Genomic DNA, 23,153 nt, shown 5'->3' on the forward strand with positions numbered 1-23,153 from the left:
TCTGGAGTCTTCAGTAAAGTTTGTTGGCTTCTGTTCTTGCAGTACACTGCAGATGTACACTTAGGCAGGAAGCCCAGCTTCGTTTTCCATGGATAAAAGCATTAACAGCATTTACTCATACATTATTATCTGCCTCAGTGTTTTCTACTGTGATAACAAAAATTGTTGACTCACTGTGGCAGCATCAATGCCTCTGACCTAGTCACAAAGAGGATGTTAACATGCTCTAAGACAGATAATCCTGCAAGAAGAATCCACTAAACCTCCCAGTATGCATGTACTACTGCTGCAGCTGCGTGAAGCAGCGTTGAGAGGGATTTGGAACAGTGTTTAAAAAAAATAGAGCCCTGGTGCCATCCAGCGGTCAGATCATAGAATCATAGAATGGCCTGGGTTGAAAAGGACCACAGCGCTCACCTCATTTCAACCCCCTGCTACGTGCAGGGTCACCAACCACCAGACCAGGCTGCCCAGAGCCACATCCAGCCTGGCCTTGAATGCCTCCAGGGATGGGGCATCCACAACCTCCTTGGGCAACTTGTTCCAGTGCTTCATGACCCTATGAGTGAAAAAATTCCTCCTAATATCCAACCTAAACCTCCCCTGTCTCAGTTTAAGGCCATTCCCCCTTGTCTTATCACTATCCATCCTTGTAAACAGCCCTTCTGCCTCCTGTTTATACACACTCTTCAAGTACTGGAAGGCTACAATGAGGTCTCCCCAGAGCCTTCTTTTCTCCAAGCGAAGCAAGCCCAGGAAAGGAAAAGACTGAAAGGCACAATGAAAAGTTTTTTGCTGACCACTACAGCTTAGTGCCAGGATCAGGGCTTGTCTCACCTGTGTCCTTTCTGAAGTGGTGACTGAAGTCAGAAGCCTGACCCAACTCGATGTCTTATGGATGTTCTGATTTACTACAACTCCCTCCTCTCTTTCCACTCCCTGTGGTTCAGAAGCTTATCTGGGAACACAGATGCCTCAAAAACGTGGGGCCTCTATTCCCTGTTCCAGCTGAATTCCACTCATCATCATGAGCAGGGAGGGGGGAAACATTGCTTTATATCATCCTAAAGCTCTCCATATTTCATAGAAGGCAGAAGATTCACTGCACTTCTTACAGACCTAAAAGTGCCTTACAGTACTGTGATATAAAGCCAGAATTCTAGCACTTTTCTGGCACACAGGAAAAGGCAGAGAAGGTCTTTGGCTTCTCTGTCATAGCACATATCACTGGGGTTAAAAGAACACAGAGGAAAAATACACCCACTAAGGATATTTATCTTACTCTTATTCCTCTTTGCACTCTGCTGCCAGCCTTCCAGCCTTCTTGTCAGGGTTATGGTAGAAATAAAGGCTGGTTTAATTGTATATAAGGTTCTTCTAAAGAATAAATAATCCAATCTGCAACTGAAAACAGCCTCTCTAAGGAGCCAGACAGGCAGGATACTCTACACATGGCAGTGCAGGACCACATGGAAGTAAGATCATGCATATAAGCTGTACAAGAATGCAGTCATCACCACAGCAAAACACTCCTCATGCAAATGCAGGTAAAGTTTGTGACATCTCCCACTTCACTGTGGCTGATGGCGCCTCTGGGAGAGGCCCCTGACCTCTGCAAGGGAAGCCCACCAGCACCATTCCAACAGCCATGTACTTTCCCTTGCCCTTCCATATACTACCTAATGCAGAAATATCTCTAGTGAAAAGTCTTGAGACATGAAGGGAAAGTCTTGGACCAAGGCTGCATTTAGATAACTGATCACAGTGCTCTTAGCAAGTATGCTGAGTGTCCCAGTAGTATTGTGTCAGAGTGGAAGGAGATTGACCCAGAGCAGTTTCAACAGGAAATGCACGAGCATGGGTGTGTGAGCAAAAGTGAGGATTAGAAGGCAAAACAGAGATGCAGCTCTCCATCCAGTGCAGCCATGGAAGGGAGAGCTGACCAAGCACTATCTCCCTCCATCCCTTCTGCTCTCAACAGCAATGACTGAGCTGCCCTACTTACCGGTTCCCTTGGGAACCCCATGGTGAACATATGTGTTGTCCTTGTCAGATAACTAAAGCTGTGAACAAAGAGAAGCAGGTATTCAGAGGGGTTTAGGAGATGCACATATGTAGGTTTACATTCACATGCGTGTGTCTGCATGCACCTGTGCATATGTGTGGGCTCATTTTAGGATGTTCCCTTTAGGGTGGTTTTTCTGGGACTGTGTAATTGCTAAAAAGAACAGAAGATGGCACATTTTCTGCATTTTCAGGCAGCAAGAAACACAGTGAAAGGAATACAAGAAGGCATTAATAGAAAGAAGAAAGAGAATCACACAGAATCACACAGAATCATAGGGTTGGAAGGGACTTCAAGGATCATGAATCTCCAACCCCCCTGCCACAGGCAGGGCCACCAACCTCCACATTTAATACTAGACCAGGCTGCCCAGAGCCCCATCCAACCTGGCCTTGAACACCTCAGGGGCAGGGCATCCACAACCTCTGTGGGCAGCCTGTTCCAGCACCTCACCACTCTCTCTGTAAAGAATTTCCCCCTGACATCCAACTTAAATCTCCCCTCCCTCAACTTAAAACCATTTCCCCTTGTCCAGCAGTGATTAACACTTTCAAAGAGCTGATTCCCCTCCTCTTTGTAGGCTCCCTTTAGGTATTGAAATGCTGCAATGAGGTTACCCCCTCATTTACTTCTTTTCTCCAGACTGAAAAAACCCAGCTCCCTCAGCCTGTCCTCATAGGGGAGATGCTCCAGTCCCCTGATCATCTTCGTGGCCCTCCTAGGGGGAGGACAAAAGAGGATGAAATTAAAGCAAAGGAAAACAGAAGGAATGATCTATATCACAGTCTATATCCAATTTATTATGTCTCCAGTGTTAACAATTTTGTTAGTACAGAAAGTCTTTTTTTTTGCTCAGTGTACACACTGATGCCATGAGAACAGATTTTACTTGACTAAATAAAAATCTTCTCAGTCATGATGCATTTCATTTCCAGTTCATAACATTTTCTGGAGGCTGTAAAATGCAGCTGTTTGGGGTTGGTGGTGTTTTTTTTCCCCCCTTTTTTTTCCTTTTTTCCCTTTTATCTTTTTCTTTCCTACTTTTGTATTGTTTTGTTTGTTTTTTTGGTCAGTTTATCCATATCTGATTCAGAAAGACAAACATGGCCCTCAAGAACTTTCCTTTAGAGCATAGGCATTTGAGTAGTGATACCAGGAAACAGAAAAACAAACTACATTTCACCAGAATATTAAGTAGATAAACAAATAAATTAGAGATGATAACAGAACTGTTTGCTCTCAAATGCAGATCTTTCTGAAAAGTCAGCCCACCTTTGCGAAGCTGCTCCCACAAGCAGATGCCTTTTAACCCACAGGCATTCTTTTGGAATCACAAAATCATAGATGCATACATTCTATGATTCACAGCCTGGGTTGAAAAGGACCACAGTGATCATCCAGTTTCAACTCCCTGCTATGTGCAGGGTCGCCAACCAGCAGACCAGGCTGCCCAGAGCCACATCCAGCCTGGCCTTGAATGCCTGCAGGGATGGGGCATCCACAACCTCCTTGGGCAACCTGTTCCAGTGCGTTACCACTCTCTGTGTGAAAAAGTTCACCTTAAAAGCATACGTTTATCTCTTTTCTTCCCCCTCAATCTGTATTACCAGCAGTTTCACCCAAAGCTGTGTGACAGCAGCAAGAAAAACCCATCTGCATCAGAAATTGTTGACTCACCAAGCAGGATGCTCCTCACACCTTGAGACGGCCTGGTCACTTTGGAAGCAGGCTGAAGTTAGGTCTGATGCTGAGGGCTCAGACGGACCAAAGGGACCTCTCCCTGTCCAGCCAGGGTGCCAGGAGCACAGACGAATGATAGCTGATAGGCTCTTGGGAATAAAGCTGTCCGTCTACTGTCCCTTTGGTGAGCCCTGGACTGCAGCCTACTGCAGGCGCCTCTTCGTTTAGCAGCCAGATTGCCTCGTTCCCCGACTAGATGTTTACTTCATGCCTTCACCAAATGAGAGAGACTCTTAACACGTCTGGGGATCTGGAGAAAGGCTCACATGGCTCCGATGCTGGCAGCATCCCCTGGCCCCGGTGGGAACATGCTCACTGAGACAGCATTTCTCCTGGCCCACATTCCAGGCCAACCAGCAACCACAGAGCTCACAGCAGTGGCAGGAAGGGAGCCAGGAGAGCGGCAGCCCAGCAGAACAGCTCTAGGGGAACTTTGCCCTGGGGAGTGTTGTTCAGCCTGACACTGCTATTAGCATAAATTGATAGAAGAAACACTGAAATGTGGGTGTTCTGAGCACTTCAGTTATTTAACTTCTCTTTGCCCTGCTTTGTGTACTTGCCATTTACTGCATGCTCTCAAGACTAAGGCAGCCTGGCAGAAGGGCAGTGCTCCCTGGCATCCTGCACCAGACCATGACTGAGGGGCTCAAGCTGGAGGCAGAGATGGCAGTTGCTGTTCCCCACAGCTGTGACCACCAAAGCCACCACCTGAAGGCCCCCAATTTGCCTATTTTTGCTTCCAGCTGAGCAAATCAAATCAGCCCTCCTGACTGTAAGCATTCTCAGGTTTCAGCCTTGGCTCTAACTGCTGGGACTCCTTCCAGGCAAATAGCACCTGGAATTCTGCTTCCCAGCTTGTAGCACTTCACCCTTGTAATGTTGTCATGAAAAATCATATATAAATTAAAAAAAAATATGTATTATGTAATGTAAAAATACAACCACATAAATAAAATCTATGCTATATGCCTATGTCAATATGTATTATGCACTACATAAAATACACAATTACACCTATACATAAATTTGAAAATATATATAACATAATAAAACCCACATGAAATTTATATAGTAGTAAAAAATGTTCTTGGTGCATATGTTATTGCAGTCATGTTTTGAAAGCAATCATTTTGCTGGAGAATAGAAGTTCTCAGCCATTTCATGAGGAGATGAGGATAATGCACATTACCACAGCTGACAGCTCCAGATGGGAACTACGGGCAATGCCTAAAAGCTGCAAGTTGCTGGTTTGAATTATTGGCATCACCCTTAGCATTCATCAAGTCAAATGCCTTTCCTGAGGAAGCTGAAATATCCTGGAGGAAAAATACCTCTCCTTAAACCTCATTTTGAGAGGCAAATGGGGCAGGAAAAAGTTAAGCTGCCATGCACTGAGCGCTCAGACAGAAGCTGTGGTTGATGGCCCCATTCTCAACGGGCAGTACATGGCAGGAATCCACTGCAGCAGAGAAGATGGTCATAAATGGGTGCAGCTGCAGTACAGAAAAAAACTGTCATTGAAAGAAAATGGCTATCGAATTGCCCATGTTCACCACGGCTGCAGAAAAGCAAGAGATTTCTGCTTCTGAAACGTGTTTTTGGAGAAGCAAGTCTGGTAAAAACCAGTTATTTTAGCACAGAAAATGTGGTTGCGAGCCAGTGTTGGTGCTCCCTCTGGGCACACCTTCTATTAGGTCACTTTTCTTGTTTGTACCTCATGATACATGGCTTAAATGGGGTTTTTTTGGTCCTGGTTACTAAAGTTTACCCATGTTGGCATCTGAGGGGGCATTTATGTGATGTGAACACGGTCTGATATCTTTTAAGGCATGACATGAATGAGCACATCTCCATGCACTATAGTACATCAGTGGTTGGCGTTGCACGTTTCTCTTCAGCAGATGCTCTTTGAGGGTAGATACAAATCTTTCCTGTCCTAATAGAAGGGACCATTCCTGCTGATCAGGCAAAATGTGACCTAAGCCAAATTTAGAAAGCTTTTCAGGATCCCGGCAGGACTGCAAGGTGTGACACTCAGAAGGTGCTCTGTGGCACTGCTGTGTGATGCTATGAAGTGACAGGAAGATGTCTCCTATAAATCATAGAATCATCATTGAATGTTAGAATGGTCTGGGTTGAAAAGGACCACAATGCTCATCCAGTTCCAACCCCCTGCTATGTGCAGGGTTGCCAACCACCAGACCAGGCTGCCCAGAGCCACATCCAGCCTGGCCTTGAATGCCTCCAGGGATGGGGCATCCACAGCCTCCTTGGACAACCTGTTCCAGTGCGTCACCACCCTTTCTGTGAAAAACCTTCTCCTAATATCTAACTTAAACATCCGTTGTCTCAATTTAAAACCATTCCCCCTTGTCCTATCCACTATCCACCCTTCTATAATGCCTCCTGACATCTCACCACTATTTTGTCCCCAGACACAGAGGCATGTGGTGTTGTGAACAATTAGCCGGATGCTACTCCAGCATTCTTTTCCTGGACTTGACCACTGGGAAACAGTCCCTGTGGGCCACAGCGCAAGCTTTCCATGTTGAAATCCAAGTCTTTTCCAAGAAGTGGATAAAAAGCTCAGCTGCATCCCCAGGAGATCCTATTTTTACAGAATTTGTAATTTATATTTCTGTCTTGCCAGGAACATTTTGGTTTCATAAGAAACGTAAGAAAAAAAAGAAAAAACACATCTATGAAAGAGACACTTAACAGTACAAGAAATATTCTTTTAATCTTCTCTAAAAACAGCAGAGAATATAAGATAAATACAATTGCCAACAATACCTTTTAGCTCTGCCCTGACGTTCCTCTTCCTAGATGCTTTACATCTTTCTGTCTAGATCATATGCCTTCATAGGAGATGCACCAGGAAGAGTTATTGGCTCAGAAAACCATTTCAAGCAGTCCTCAGCAGGAGATGTAAGCAGATGTGAGGTGCAGGTTAACTCACCTAATAGAGACCTTGTGTTGATGCTAGGTCAGATAAAAGCTTTCATGTCCTCTTATCCCAAGAAGAAATACATTTTTTGTTTTTTGTTTTTTGTTTTTTTGGTACTTCATATTGTCAATTGCAAGGCTCTTTGTAGGACTATTAGGGCATGAGGGTGGCTTTTCTGGGTGAGGAGTCTGCTCCTAACATTTGTATCTACCCTCAAAGCACCAGCAGTAGAGTTGCAGGGAAGAGAAGGGAAAGAGATGAACAGTCTGTTCCTTTTCCTGAACCTTACCAGCTTTTCTAGTCTGCCCTTTCTTAACTAGTTGCTGTAATAAAGAGCCAGTTTTAATGACCTTTTTCCCAAGGATTTCACATCTTTTTCAGTTTGACACATACATCGTTTTGCTGTAGTGAGTCTTGCAATTACAATTTTATGTCAAATGATAAAGAATTTCCTTTCTTCTGTGTAGCCAGCAAATTTTGTTGGGTGGAATCTCTTTAAAACAGTGAGAAACAGAGAATCATTGTTCCCTATCCATAGTCTCAGTAACATGCAGGATTTAAGGCATCTCTGCAATATTCTTCCTTGAATGTTTATTTCCTAAGATGAACAGTAGAAGGGAGTCTTATTTATTTGATTTCTCTCCGTGGGGAAAACATTCCTTACTTTTTATCAATATGGTTGTAATTTACTGCCATATTTACTTCCATTATATCCATTATCTAATATGACAATAATAATATGTAATAATAATATATAATAATACAGTATAGTATAATATATATCTGTATATTTAAGGGAATGCAAGAGGGAAAAAAGCAGAAATTAATTACAGTATTTAAAGTGATGAGCTCATTTATGCAGAACATGTCCTCTTGTCCTCTATGGTAACTGAATTAGAGGTTTTGCTAGAAATAATGCTCAAAACACTCTAGAGACAATCAGTTCCACTAGATTAACCAGAGAACTTCAGCTGGTCCAGCTGCAGATTCACACTTCATGTGGAAATTTACACTCAGAAATACTTGCATCATGAAAATGCAAGTAACAGGAGGTAGCAGGAACTCAGCACATGCTTTGGCATTGGCCATTAAGTGAAGCAAGATGCAACTATTTGAGAACCTTCCAGCTGTTCCCTTCATTTTTACTGTAAGTCAGCAGATAGTTACCAAAGCAACAGTAGTAGCAGGTGAATTCTGAATGGATCATTCCTTGAGATAAATAATAAGAAAATCAAAAATCAAAGAGCCAATCACTTGAGAGTAACTTACTGAAGAGCTTTCAAAATTTAAGGCATTCAGAGGTATGAGCTGAATTTGAAGACTTATTTCAAAATACAGCAAGGATGCAACCAAAGAACCCTGATCCCTACTAGTACTGGAATGTAACTGCAATATACCCATGCTTGGACTGTGAGGGAAAAGCCATTCTGGACCTTTTGGAACATGCTTGGACATCTTAGTAGAAATAGAACTGAATTTAAAGACAAAATGAACACAGACATGACTTTACTGCTGTGGACAATCTTGAAATGGGAAATTAATGCCCTTTGATCTACTGACAGTGCACCATTTATAGCAATTTCATAGAATCATAGACTGGTTTGGGTTGGAAGGGACCTTTAAGATCATCTATTTCCAACCCCCTTCTATAGGCAGGGACACCTCCCTCTAAATCCAGTTGCTCACAGCCCCGTCCAGCCTGGCTTTGAGTGCTTCCAGGGAGGGGGCATCCACAGCCTGACTGGGCGATGTGTTCCAATGTCTCACCACCCTCACAGTAAAGAATTTCTTCCTGATACCTAATCTAAAAGATTATACTGTAGTAGGACAGAAATATTTCCAATGTGATTTGCAGCAGTAGAAATCACTACAAAGATCTCATAGATGTTACGCTGGAGGATTCAGCTCAGTATAAGATGTAAGTGTAAGAGTACAATCCACCTGAGCAAGTTTAAGTAGTATAGGGGACAGACATGGAGAAGCTCAACCAAGCCTAAAAGGACTTGCAAACCCACTGCTGATATCTACAGATCTGGATGTTTCTGATGTTCTGCAGCTGAAAGAAGAAATCCCCCTGTGAGTCATGAGCACAACTCCAATGATTACAAAGCAGTCTTTCTGCTGAATGCTTTGTGACCAAAAGGCAATCACTTCGGGAAGGAAGCAGGAAGACTTATTGCAAATGCAGCAGTAAGCTTACGACCTTCAGTTGATGTAACAAATTCTTTTTTCATAACAATGCATTACTGACCACTCTCAACTGTGTGACAGTTATACACAGATTTTAGATTAGTAACAAAACAGAAGTAGTTTTATTTTTATTTTTTCCTGATAAAAAATGCCAAATATCACAGCCACAGACATACATAAGAAATTGCTCCAAATAAATATGCATGGAAAGATTTCTGACAGCTTGATAACAAATTTAAACACAGCAGTTACTGTATAAAGGGCTTAACAAATGGCATTACTGACAGCGGAATACGTATCTTCAGGGAAAAGAAGATTGAATACATAATCTGGAAATAGATTAAATATATATATAAAATATTCAGTTTATTGCATGGATAGATAAATATTAATATACTTGTGCATATAACTGGGGATGAGGCACTTATTCAGGTTAGTATAAACAAGGTCACTTGTTAAGTAGAAGGAAAAATGTTAATAAGCCTCCAAAACATCTTGCTGAAATTCAAAACCTTGAAGCCATAATAACAAAGCATGCTGCTACAGTTTATTTATAGTTCACTGAATTGTAAGAAATTCAAGTTCTTAGGAACGGGACACACCTGGCAGGTCTTACTGGGAACACTGGGATTTTTTTCCCAGGCAGAGGACTTTGATACCTGATTAACGAATCTTGCTAATTCTTGTCCAGCTCCTCAGTGTTTGCTCTGTGTTTTATTTTGTTATCAGCAGGTTTTTTTTAATGTATTTTTTAGAAAAAAATTTGTCTGATAATCCCCATCATTCGGAACCTTTTACAGAGCTGTAATCAGACATTATTCAAAGCAGTGATCAAATCTACCAGACTCAATATTTGGCTTGTAGAACATGCAGTTTTTGATATGATTTCATAAAAAGAAATAATAATTATTAAAAAAAAAAGATTTTGCCTGCAAACAACTTTAACGATATTTCAGTCTGTTAAAATCGAAAGCAGAAAAACTGCTCTACTGATAAACACCTACATTCTGTATTTATTATATATATATTTTAAAAGATCTTCTCTGCTTACACAAAACAGGCATTTTATAAATATTAAAATGTTCCATTATTTACATGTGTCCCATTTTACTGTAGAATCACTGCCTGAATATGCAGGTTCTAGGAGACAAATTCTGCCTTTCTCATAATCATTTATTTCATGTACGGGCACAAGGGCAAAACTGATCCTAGATTACAATTGTAACGTAGTTCTGAACTTTAAACATAAAACACATCTGTGGCTTAAGTCTTTGATCAATCTTGCACACATAATACATGGATCACAAAACTGGGAACTTCATTACAAGAGTAAATTAATGGCAGGTGACCAGGGGAAAGGTCTAATGCACTGGGCTCGTCTTGTGGATAGTCTTGTGGATAATTATTTCAGGCTAGAACTCAAATTAATTAAAATAAAAGATGACTGTGTGACTTTAATAATGGAGCTTGACCCTCGGGTTGCTGAAAACATCTTCCAATTAAGCAGCCTGAACAACAGTCTTCAGAAAACCCAGGAAAAGATGGTACAGATTCTGATCTGATTCATTGGTGAAAAACTGACGAAGCCTTACGAAATGAGTGAAGTCACAACAAAATAAATCCGCAGATATTAGTGTGAGTCCCTCTGTGGGCACATTCACACTGTACCACAAATCCTGGGCACAGACGTGCCCAGCAGAGCAGACCTCAACATTTCTCAGCGTTATGGACGATTGTGCAGAATCACTAAGTTGGGTCTCCCTGTGTTTACAGCCAGCCACACATAGGACACAAAGCCTCTTGGGTATATTTTAGTTAAGAGGCAGCACTCTGTGATAGAAGCCAGGCTGCTTTCAGAATGGATCCTGGTAACTCAGATCTTTGCAGCATGGTCTCCAGAATGTCAAATGCCAGATTGTTTGCAGCTTGAGGATAGTTTGAGGGGTTGCCAGTACCCACTACCAAAGGCTGTGGAAGAGAACAGGTTTTTCAGCACCAATCTCAACAGCCTACTTCAGATTTTATTTAGTTTATATAGCTGAACTCCACTGACTTGAAAAGATTTATTCATATCAAATGCTAGTGTGACAAATGGGATAATCTTCAGGATTATATGGCACCCATGGCCAAGCATTTGGCAGGATATCTTTAGGGCAGAACAGGTCCTGTCTACATAAAACAAATGGCATGGGACACTGCTGATCCAAACTTCAGTGAGACATCAATGCTGCCAGACTGTCTACATTGGGAAGACTGAGAGAAAAGCAGAATCTCTCTTTCAGAAGTAGTCATTTGTTAAAAACAAAAAGTAGCCCAGCAATGATCTAGCATGTTTGTCAAGATATGCTATAATGGTAAGCTAATAAATACTACTTGATTCAATCATGTTATACATTTTTTTTTCACTTTGTTGCCATTTGACATGGCAACTGACAATCACATGCTGGATTCAATATCATGATTCCTAGGCTCAGTTCAGGCAGAACTTTGTCCTCTGCATTTTGAATCTAATGCTAAGTACTGAAATACTAATGCTTGCATTTCCCAGCAGTGGATATGCACTAAGAAATACAACTTGCCTTACAACACATCCATGATTTGTTATAAACTTAGGAAGATATGCGTCCAGTTCCTGTCAAAAACAAAATTCCTTCACGATTTGTTGTATTCTTTGGCTTTATATCAACATAAATAAGGAAAAAAAAAATCTGATTAAATAGCTGAATAAGAATTTGCAGAAAAGAATAAGTATTGCCTTTTGTGACATGCAACTGATTATAATGTTACGCCGTCTAATCTAGCTGCCTCTTGAAAAAGTTCAGTTAAACATAAGGAAAATAAAAAAACCTAATCACTGGTATAGCTTAAATGAAGTCAAAGTCTTACAGGAGGGAGGATTCATGCCTAAGGTATTTTATCACTTTTCAGCCTAACTGCAGACACTGAGTTCTTTGTGAGAAACAGTACAAAATTTAACTGAAGAGTGTAAGCATTCCACCTCTCAAGTATTCAGTATTTCTAAAGAAATGGATTTCCTCTCTTATTACAGACAGGATCTATAGCACCTTTGGATAGTTTTTACTACTGTTTTGAAATGTCAGCAAATACAAAAAGATAAAACAAAATGTTCTCCCTTACAATGCAGTTCCTTGAACTCCTGCTAAAGATTAGTGCATGACATAGGGACATCACGATAACCTTTAGTGCAAAGTGGGAGATTCAGTATGGATTTTGCTATTGTTGACAAAGGCAGCAAAAGTTCAGGATAAAAAATTTCAAGTAAATCTAGATGCACATGAACTTTTTACTCTTCACGAGTCACCGTGATCTGCTGCTACGTAAGTGCAGTTCAATTTTGTTTTGAGGCACCCTGGAGACTCTGGATTGAACTCCGTGTTCTTCAAATCAAACCTCAGAGCTATCGCTGGTGTAGTTATCGGGCAGCATCATTGGTTCATTGCTGCCTGACTTCTTTGAAGCTTCCTTCTTCTCAGAATTTTGTCTCCGCTTTAGCAGCAAAATAATGATTGCAATTAAGCAGATGGCAAGGAAAATGGCAGCAGCTCCACCAATGATTGTGACTACGCTGACCCCTGAGCTCTGGCTGTTCAGTTCTCTGGGGAGAACACCACTGACCACAATCTCCCTTTGAGGGACCTGTTTCTTGCTGGTGCGATCCAGTGCTATGTGCTGTATGTTCGTCCCTCGGTTGTTTTCTACTCCAATGTCTTTGGCAAGCTCTGGGGCTCCCACAACTCCTCTCTTATGGCGTCTCTGTGTGGATGCTACTGTGCTACCTCCACTAAAAAGTGAGTGGTACTGCTGCTCCACGCTTCTTTTGCCAATTCCGCGGTTAGCGTTCTCCTTTGATCGTACAGTGTAGATTGTATGGACATACCACTCCCTGCCCAAAGACACCTAGAGAGACACAATTTATTTGCTTTTAAACATACATGCACAATCTGGACAGAGCTATAAACAGACAAAATCAGTCACCACTTTGTAATGACTGTCTGGACAGTACTTTCAAATTTCAAAACGAGGAACAGATAAAACACACTATGTGTCAATCAGTCCCAGGTAAGTCACATTTTCTGTCAAAATTTTAAGAACAGTGTTAACCCCTCTCCATAGCCACACTCTATAACTAACAGGTGCAGATGAAGAAAGACAGCCTTGTCATTTAACTTTGTACCATTAATACCAATGGCTGTCCAGGTCTTGTGCAAAGAACCTCAGCCATGGACAGGCTACAGAGAAGAGGCTTTCCAGACCTAACCTCCCAGCCTTCTGGACCTTAGCTGCGGCTCCTGTTTCCATCTGAACATAAGAAAGCAATTTGCCATCTCATGGTGGTTAAACAGAGAGCCTGTAGAATCTCTGTTCTTGGAGTCATTCAGAATCCAGCTGAACAAGACCTGGGCAACCTGCTCTGGGTAACTCTGCTTTGAGCAGAGGGGTCAGAATAGAACATTTCCAGAAGTCCCTGACAACCTCATTCATTCTGTGACTCTGCGATTCCCTGCAGTCTGCAGAAGATAACACCATCTTCCTCGAGTCTGTCCTGTATTTTCTGGATACATAACAAATTTGGCAAGATCCAGTAGGATGATCTGAATCTCTCCTATTTTTTTTTTTTTTTTAAGGCTACTGGTTTCTACTTTGCGTAGTTGGCCCCAGATTCTGTTATCATGCAAAATGCTGAACACATTTTCTATTTTATACTTGTTTTTCCACATCTTTGTCATGACGTAATGTTTCTTCACGTTCTCATTCTTTTGACAGAATGAGAGCAAAAAAAATACTGCATTATTGGGAAAGGATTCTTTAAAACAAAACAAAGATATCAGTTCAGTGGGGTCAGGTTATGAAACCATTTTTGTATTAAATAGGCTGTTCTCTTAAATACTCCACTGTTTACAGTGGGACATATCACTGAATGAATGGGCGTAGGATTAATGACTCCTTAGTACTTTTCCTAATTTGTACTTTTGAGTTTGTTTATGGGAACTATTGAGTCATGGCCTGAACCACTGATTGATCTCCTGGGAAAGGACCAGGTCAGACCTGGGAGCACAGCTGAAGGCAATTCACCTGCACAACCAGAAGGGGTAAAGTCTGGCTGCACCTCTTTAAACCCCATTTAAGAGCTGACTGGCACTAGGGGAGGATCTCTTTCTGGAGATCCCTCTCTAGTGGAGCTTTCCTCTGCAAACCTGGAATCTTCTGATATGGGTAAGCAATCTTCTTCCTTTTCCTTATAGCACCTTTCTACTTTGCTGATTCTTTCGCCATTACACCTCTGTGAAACACCTTTTCCCATCATTTTGATCTGTCCAATCGCTACAGTATTTTACATCTTGAAATTTGTAAGCATTTGAAACTCTATTTAACTGAATTGAAATAACAATAAATCTTTTAGTTGGTTTCAATATTACTTTTACTTAAAAACATTTCTTGTACAAGTGTTTCTGCTTGGTTCAGTGTCTTCGTACTAAGCTATAGAAATCATACCTGAAACAGAGGAGTTGAGTCTACTTTAAATCCATCAGAGCCTGGTTGTTTAACTAAAGAAATTGCTTCTGGATCATCTATTGCAAGTTTTGCATTAAAAAGCACATCTCCAAAGCTTGTGGCTTGTGTTTCTGGTTGAGCTTTATCCTACAAGATCACAGAGGTAAAAAAAAAAAAAAAAAAAAAAAGCATGTTTGTAAAATATAGATCTGTTATTCCCAGGTTGGTTTTAGATAAAAGAAGAAGTAGAAAAAATTATCACAATAAATGTGTATTCTTCCAGATCTAGAAATCTTACCACAATCTTGAATCTGTACAGAAGGGATGGAGAATCAGCAAGACACCCATATTCAGTGTTGGATGGATTATACTTGGGTACATATCCATCAGCTCCTGTACACAGGAAAACCTTCTCAATGCTACAATAGAAGGAATCACCCAGATTTTGCACTGGATCCACCATCACTCGACCATAAATGACATCACCTGTAAGAGAATGCACACAGTGAACATCCTGTTACACTGGAACAGTTAACTGTTAACAATACTGAAGCTAAACAAATAAGCCTAGTTAAGAAGCTTGGTGCAGTGTAACGTGACTGCAGTTTCTGCTCATCTCAAACGTCCGAGCTGAAGACTCTCAGTCTGCCTAGAGCTACATCAAGAATTTACTTGAGACACCTTGCCACTCGGCTTTCACCAGCGGGTGTTGCCAAAGGTTGTGATCAAACTGCACACTCTTCTACACGCTCTGGGCTGCGTAATAGCACTAGGAAGCCATTTGCAGTTGCTATAATTAGAACCAGTTCAGAAGCTGCTTTAAATTATGGACTATATTCAGGTCTTCACTCAAAAAGTGTTTATGAAGTGCACAGCATTTGAGAAATGGCACCACTAATGTCAAATTCAGATGTAATAGTTTCTGCGTAGATGGACCAACAGCTCTGGTATAAAGTGCCAGTAGGAAAGGCAAATGCAAAAGAACGCAGCTAGACACAGCTAAATCCTTATTCCTGAAACAGAATCCTGAAAGAGTGACACACATATTAAAGGTCTGTGATCAGTGCACAATTTTACCTTCTGAGAAAGCAACATCACTTTCTTGTCCAAAGCCCATTGATCCATCTGACAGCCAGAGCGTCTTTTTGGAGAGAAGGAACATCTGGGTGTTCAAGCTGAACTCAGCAGCCACTGGGTCACTAACCTAAAACACAACAGTGCTTCAAAAAGCATTCTTTAATCACTTTCAAAACATTGATCTTCTCCCATATATGCTATTCATCAGCTCATATTTACATGCTATAACACAGCCTAACTATAAATATTTATTTGCACTAGAAATATATTGCTGCATATTTTACACATGCATAGCCTTTTGCTTATCTACTTCTGTGATTGATGAGATTCTGGGCTAGTTTTTTCCCACCACATTTTTCAAATCCCAGACAAGAAGGTGCCCAGGGCAACTTGTATGTGTGGTAAGGTGAAGAAAATATTTTCCACAGTATCTTCTTTCTTTTTGACTCAGCCTGTTTTCTCTATCCCATTTTTAACCTTACACTGAAGTCCCAAGTCTGTTTCTGATTCTCTGATATCCATTTGCAAGATTTAGTGATGCAGGATATCTGTGTATGTATCTCAGATCATATATATGAAAAGGCACCAAAGCATCTGAGCATCTTTTATGCTAATATTTATCTTCATATGTTCCATATTGTTATCTATGATTTTTCCTTGATTACATAATAAAAGTACAATAAAACAATATTATTAGAAGCAGGTTCTCACTGGGCCACAAACTTCATAAACATAAGTTAGAAGGCAACCCCTATATTGGCCATAAGAAAAATGAAAGAATACAGCAAAAAGGACTGAGGAGAACCCAGACCTCAAAAAGATGCGTTTCATGCATTCCAAAAAAAAAAAAAAAAAAAAAGAAAGAAAGAAAAAAGGAAAAAAAAAAAGCACAAGAGGCCACTAAACAAATAAGAAAAATGCCTTTGTCAATGCATATATATATATATGAAAAAGAAGGAAAGAAGACACAAATGAAAACATTCTTGCTGGCCCACAGAAAGGGTGCTGATGGAATGAGATATAACAACATAAACAGAAACTGCTGCCACAATATATGCAGGCTTTTTCTTCTTCAAATCCCTTTTTTCACAGTAGGCTCCCAAAACTGTCAGAGCAACAGGATTTAGCAAAAAGAATTAACAGCTAAAGCATTTTTATAAACTTCATACAGAGGAGTCTTATCCCCATAACCTTTTCACAGAAATTATAATAATTAAAAAATCATTTCCAATCTCTTTGGAATGCTTCCTTCCAAATGCCTAGATTCAAGCTACTGGGTTGTGATCCCACAGCTTCAAATACCTATCGGAGTCAACTGGTTTTCAGCTGCGGATCTGAAAGAGAATGAAGCATGGCCTCATCAAGCTCTTCCTTGGCAGAGTAAATCTCTACTGAACTGGAAACAAAAGGCATGTGTTAAACTGAAGGCACTGACTTCAGGCACACCATTTACAACCAATGGTAAGAGCAATGGTCTGGATCAATACTACGCATATAGCTGGGAATACATCTCTTATTCATTCTGTGACTATTTTTGTTTCAGTTTTACATGTAAGACTCAGTGCTGCCAGTGGCTGACTTATAGCTCAATTTTATGACAGTAATTTAAATGTAATTACTTCCATTGTCCAGCTAAAGCATTTTAAACAAAAGAGCACTTAAAAACATAATCTGTGAGGATCTGCTAAGTGAAAAAATGTACAGCCAGTTTACTCTGCCTATTTGTCATACTCATGAACTTTGCACATGGATGGTTTGGAACTATATATATACATTTTATATATATGTATATATATACACATATCCACGTCCATGGGACAAAAAGCCATGAGATACATGGTACCTCAAAAGAAGCACATGGCTCCTGAGGCAGGTTCATCTGAGGGCAGCAAGTACTATGGGAGTAGTTCTGTCAAGAATTAGTCATGTGCATTTAAAGAAAGGAGATGCTGAAGAGATTGTAACATAACAGAGATTGCAGTTTGGATGCTGTCATGTACAGGGCATCCCAGAATGAAGTAGTGGTAATACAATGCTCAGTAATGTTACAGGCTACCTGCTCCCCTCTTCTAGGGCCACAGAAGGAATAACAACGAAATGGGTAGAAACATGGTAAAGACGGAAATACTGAAGTGAAATCTTCAAAGAGAGAACACAAAAATATCTTTTCTACTTGATTTTTGCATCTTAAAATGGCCCCTCACTCCTAAACAATGAAAACATTGGTGAAGGAAATCCAAACAAAACGATGATTACAAGAATATAAAAAGTCTCATACCAAAAATACCAAGAAGATAATTCAGTAGAGCAGCTGGGACACTAGAATGAGAACTGAGAGAAACAATTTTTGTGGTTCTATTTCATAATTTGATTTGCAGTCAAAACCATTTTGATCCAGTTTTGAGACGCACTCACTGACTTCAGTGGGTCTGTGCAAGGTATCAGGATGTTCTTAGTCTAAGAACTAGCATCGCAGCATGAGTTTCCATGCTCACTTCTCTGTTTCCTGTTTCTTATTGCTAAAATGTGGATACTAACGTTCATTCATTTTTGCAGAATGCCTAAAAGTCTTATTGGAACCCACTTTAAGACCACATATTCTTTCCATCTATGATCAAAGGAAACAATAGTGGACCACAACATTTCCTGAATTCCTTTCACTGTGAGTATCTCAAAACAATAAGTTGGTCTTGATTTGAAAATTGCTGGTGATGGGGACTAAGCAGCAACAGTACTTAGCAATTATGACAGTATTACAGTTGTGTACCTTAACCCTAATTTTAATATGTGTACCTGAAACTTGCATATACCACACTATTAAAGCGTTGTCTGATACAAGGAACCCTATAGCAGCCATTTTATTTTCACAAAATCATTCTCACAACTTGAGAAATTTGCTCCTTAGGCTTCTTCCAGGTGAGATAAAAAGAATATCTCCAGGCTACTTTGCCAATTTTGCAAAAATCAAGTAGATTTTGTTGCTCTTTTGAATTTTCTTCAAATCATCAGCATCTTTCTTGTTTGCCTGAGGACTGGACACAAGCTGTGGTTCAGCACTGTTGTGAATAGCTTTAGAGTTCCTAGAAGCAGATTAGAAATGCCAGATGAAAGCCAGAGTGCTGAACTAGTAAAAAATTGCCCCTCCCAACTCCAGCCACTCATTTTTTCCAAAATGTTTTGCTGGGTTAATTCTGAGAAGGCAGGTTTTGTGTCAGATCATGTATCATCTTCCTGTTCCACCAGAGCTTAATGCCGTATCAGGAATCATCTGTTCTCCCATAGCTGGCATAACACCAAATGAAAGCATAAAGGCTGCATACATTCTTTTGCATACTCTGGCTAATTCAACAGGAAACTGATTGTGCATCTCTGGCTGATTCACACTGTATTTACACTGTAAGATGATCTAATAGCATACATCTATACTAATGAGCATGAAACCCCAGCCACATTGTTCCAGTCTTGGTTGTATTGGCTCCAAATAACAGGAGTAATAAAACTTCATCCTTACTATTCCCAAGATCATGCTAGCCCTTGCAATAAGTGATCCATATGGCTGGGATTCTTGTCACTTAATATCACAAATAAGTCTTAAAGCTGAGTGTTTTAACAGTGTTGCTTATGTACACTTCCTCCACAGCTAGTGGAGGAAGTCCTACCTTAGGACTGGATCAATCTTCCTCTGAAGGTCCCACATTCAATACCAGAGATGGTAACCATCACACAAATCAATGTGAATGAACATCCTTCTGACTATCATAGAAAAATGAACAAATATTGTCCATGCGTCAAGGACAAAAAAATCACTTGTGCTCCTACATCAATCTTTCCACATTGTGTAAAATTAAACAGCAGAAGAGAGCATGTTCTGTCACTGCAGTTTTGGAACTGGTTTGTTGTAAGCAAGTAAATTAAATTTCTGGTATTATAATTACAAGATTACCAAAGGTGATTTGAAAATTAAAATGAAAAGCAAATATGAAGAAAACATCACTGGGGTGCTACCTGCTGGAATCGAATATCCAGATCAAATGTGATCGGCTCTCTAGGATTGCAGATCACCGGTAGGCTGTACTCCTGGTGTGCAGCAGTGGTACAAGCTATCAGCTTTACCGTATAGGTCCCAGAATAGTCTCGAACCTTTGTGGAGAGACATTGAGATAGAAGAGTGTTAACACCAACGTCCTAACTGACAAGTTGAGGTAAGGGAAAAAAGCAAAGGCTGAGGTTTTACCGCAAAATCTGAAACAAAGCTCCACTGCTGTACTGGTTGGTTGTACGTGGGCTCACTTCGGATGAGGCTGAGGCTGAATGTCAGGCTCGGGTGATCAGCTGACATAACCATGGAAGTTAGAGATGAAGCTAGAAATGTGCCAATAGACAGATTTGTCACCTTCAGTGTTTCAGTGCAGACTCTCAGCCTGACAAACATTCCCAATAATTTAAAAACCATAATGCCGTGGTGATGTTAATGCTTTTACAGGGCAATGGGCTTTATTAGCTGAAACTTACAAAATGAATTACAGTCAACATAGCTGGGCCCCCTTGACTCTTGTTCAAATGTCAGTTAAGCAGTTGTTTTTGGGCTACGCAACCAGAATTGTATAAAGATTAAATCTAACTGAAAGGCAAAACAGTGAGAGTGGAATGGCAAAGATCTATAATCCCTCCTGTTTTTAACTTGGAATGTCAGCCCAGGGAACAAAAAATAATTTATCTTAGCAGAGTAACTCTTTCAGTTCTATCCAATACACAGAACCTTAAACTCTAGAAGACAGCTGAGAAATAGCAGAATCACTATGAAGGAGTGTTATAGGTTAAAAAACTAACTAAAACTAAAACAGATTTCTTAAAATGCTTTTTTTTCCCCCCCTTCCATTATTGTTCAACAGATTTAATTTACTTGGATAATCTTTTCCGTAGCCAACATTCATGCTCAGACTTACATCTGTAGAAAGAGACTTATACCTGTGATTATTTTGAACAAAGGGAGAAGGGTTTAAACAGATTAAATTGCAGGATCAGGTCCTCAGTAATGACTTAATTGAATGGCAGTGAGAATGTTTTATTAACAGAGAGATACAAAACTCCTACTAAAGCTTTTTTTACTCTTTGAAAAAGGTCTAAATAACATTGACAGGCTGCAAATTAGAAAAGAAATTTTAATTCTTAGTCTCTAAATAGAAGTAGGTTGTACATCTTAGCTTTTGGATCAAAAATATGTTTTTATGGATCTCTAGTGGACAGATTGGCCTAGATCTTCACCTTTCACTAATCAGCCTTTCCATCAAGTGGAACTATTTCACTAAGTTTGAAATTCTGAATATAGTCATCAGTGACAAGCAAAAAAACCCAAACAGAACAAATCATTATCTGGAGAGACAGAGGACATAAAAACACCAGATGTCAGCAGCAAGATTAAGAATGAAAAATATGAAATTTGGGAGGTGTGTCTGTATTTTTACAGAACTGCTAAACTGCAGATTAAGCTTACCAAGGTGGGACATGACAAACAGACCGTGAAACCGTGCTTCAGTCTTGAAGTTGACAACCAGGCGCCCCTCTTCACTAATACGCATGCTGGTTGGGTACAGAGAACCTGTCAGCAGAAGCCAATCCATAAATACCATTCCAATTGCAGATGACATACAAATCACACTTCAGCAGCTCCACTCTTTTTATTCTCTCTTGCCTCATCGGCTGTTTGGGAAGGGGCCTGATGGTATCTTTTAGGCTCATTTAAGAGTCTTTTTAAACATGAATTTACATAGTGGGACTAGAGCTAGAGTTTCACAATGTTTTCCAAAATACATAAAGAAATTCTTAATTCCCTGCAAATTCATAGGCTTACATATGTTGCTATGCCCACACAGAGGTTCCAGTAGACTGAGAAAAATTCACAGCATAGGCAGCATGTGTATTCAGGAACAACATAGTCAGGGTCAGTGGGTTCTGGAGAAGGAAGAATACTTTTGGTTTCACCAGGTATTCGAACTGACTTCTGTCAATAAAACCTGTGTCCTCTTTATCAGGGCCTCTCTGTCCATAGTGCCAAAGCAGCACGCACTGCCACTGTGGCAGCAGCAGTTGTGTCTTCCGTGGTACTGGTGGACAGATGAATCTGTGAAACTTGTTCTGACAGGGTTTGCATTGCTGGAGATTTCTGGAATGAATTCAACCCAAAACATGAGCGTAATGTTCCCTAATCTCAGGTTACAAGGTCTTGTTTATATGTCAGAAGTGGTTTATTTCTGTTGCTTGAATTCAAATCCCCTTTACTCCAGTATTCTGCAAAGCTTCAGAGTTTGGGCATTTCTACAGTGCTCACTTATCGAGAGCCAGTGGTGTAACAGCCTCCTGTTTGCTAGTGGCAAGAAGAAAACAGGCCAGAAACCTAAGATAATGTGTCAGAAACGTAACATGTTTGCCAACATGAACACATATCACAAAATATGCACAAAATCATTTGTACCAAATACATTAATTTATACATTAGAAATATATATAAATGTATACCTGTATGTATACATGAATTGTGGCTTTACACAGAATTTCTGTAGAGGAAATAAATGCATCCAGAGGTATAGAAATAAAGTGAGAAGTAGTTAACTCCTTCCTGCCCAGAAAAACACATAGTGAGAAGCAATAACTCTCAGTAGCTGCTCAAATCAGACTGGAATCCATTGGGTGTCTGCCCTCCACTACTCCTGTGTTCATTATGTTCTATGCTTCTGTGTTCAAAGGGAGCTGCCAATGTTCATTACCTCCATAGCCCTGAACATCAGCTTTTTAGACATATAAATAAAAATTTAAAGCACCAAAGGAATGAAAGTGGTGGCACAGACACATCACATAGTTGCTAAAACTATGGATTAGATCTGGCTTTTAAGTGGTGACAAATACATCACATGATTTGTGGCATGTGGCTTGTTCTTTAGGCAGTGCCTGGCATGTGCTTCATTCTTCATGCACTGCAGATTGCCCTTGCCATTCCTCATTGCCTCCTCTTACTATGAGGACAGAAATTTGCATAGCAATGACATCTGCAGTTTAGACATAGAGTTTGCCAAAAAACAAACAAAAAAAAAGAATAGCTTCAGCTTCACACTGGATTGCTGACATTGTGTGAGTGCACATATGTAATTATAGCTGGTGCCTGTATCCTACCTTAGGTTGGAACAGATAATGAACACCTGAAGCTTAATTCTGGGCGCCGCTAAGTAAATCTGCACATGAAGAACAAAGCAGTACATATGCACAACTATGCATTTTAATCTTTTGCAGATATCTGCATGTTTTTTAAAATAAATTCACTTTTTGCAGAGACAAAATATCTAATGATAAAGTTTGACCTGCTGACTAATTGCAGTCACAAATATTTATCAGCAGTATGTATCACATTTAAATAATGCTTTACTTTTACAATTCAGTAGTCTAACGGATAAGACAGGTTGTTATATCCATTATGTATTTCTCTTCTTTTTCAATGTTTCATAATTAATGTTTTCAAAATATCAAAAACATTCTGCAATTGTATGCTCAGAGCCAGAAAAATATTGACAACAAAGTTTCAATTTTTCTCATTAATACTCAAATATAGTGTGTGGTAACAGAATACAA

The 23,153-nt window shown here is 40.1% G+C and overlaps 2 protein-coding genes across 3 annotated transcripts in view; both read right to left on the bottom strand.

Moving 5' to 3' along the window:
• LOC125688048 (complement C4-like) overlaps positions 1-4,104 on the bottom strand; it is a 52,609-nt gene extending 48,505 nt beyond the window's left edge. For both annotated transcript variants that reach the window (XM_048933535.1, XM_048933536.1), the window contains exon 1: positions 3,743-4,104. The gene's annotated coding sequence lies outside the window, so the exon portion shown is untranslated. The remainder of the gene's footprint in view (positions 1-3,742) is intronic.
• A 2,464-nt stretch (positions 4,105-6,568) lies between these two features.
• FREM2 (FRAS1 related extracellular matrix 2) overlaps positions 6,569-23,153 on the bottom strand; it is a 129,721-nt gene continuing 113,136 nt past the window's right edge. The window contains exons 18-24 of the mRNA XM_048934420.1: positions 21,028-21,132; positions 19,768-19,895; positions 19,539-19,673; positions 15,534-15,660; positions 14,755-14,942; positions 14,457-14,603; positions 6,569-12,860 (exon numbers count right to left, since the gene is read on the bottom strand). Of these exons, the coding sequence (XP_048790377.1) occupies positions 12,348-12,860; positions 14,457-14,603; positions 14,755-14,942; positions 15,534-15,660; positions 19,539-19,673; positions 19,768-19,895; positions 21,028-21,132 (1,343 nt within the window). The 3' untranslated portion in view covers positions 6,569-12,347. The remainder of the gene's footprint in view (positions 12,861-14,456; positions 14,604-14,754; positions 14,943-15,533; positions 15,661-19,538; positions 19,674-19,767; positions 19,896-21,027; positions 21,133-23,153) is intronic.

The sequence above is a fragment of the Lagopus muta genome, chromosome 1 (assembly GCF_023343835.1).
Source record: "Lagopus muta isolate bLagMut1 chromosome 1, bLagMut1 primary, whole genome shotgun sequence".
Lineage (NCBI taxonomy): Eukaryota > Metazoa > Chordata > Aves > Galliformes > Phasianidae > Lagopus > Lagopus muta.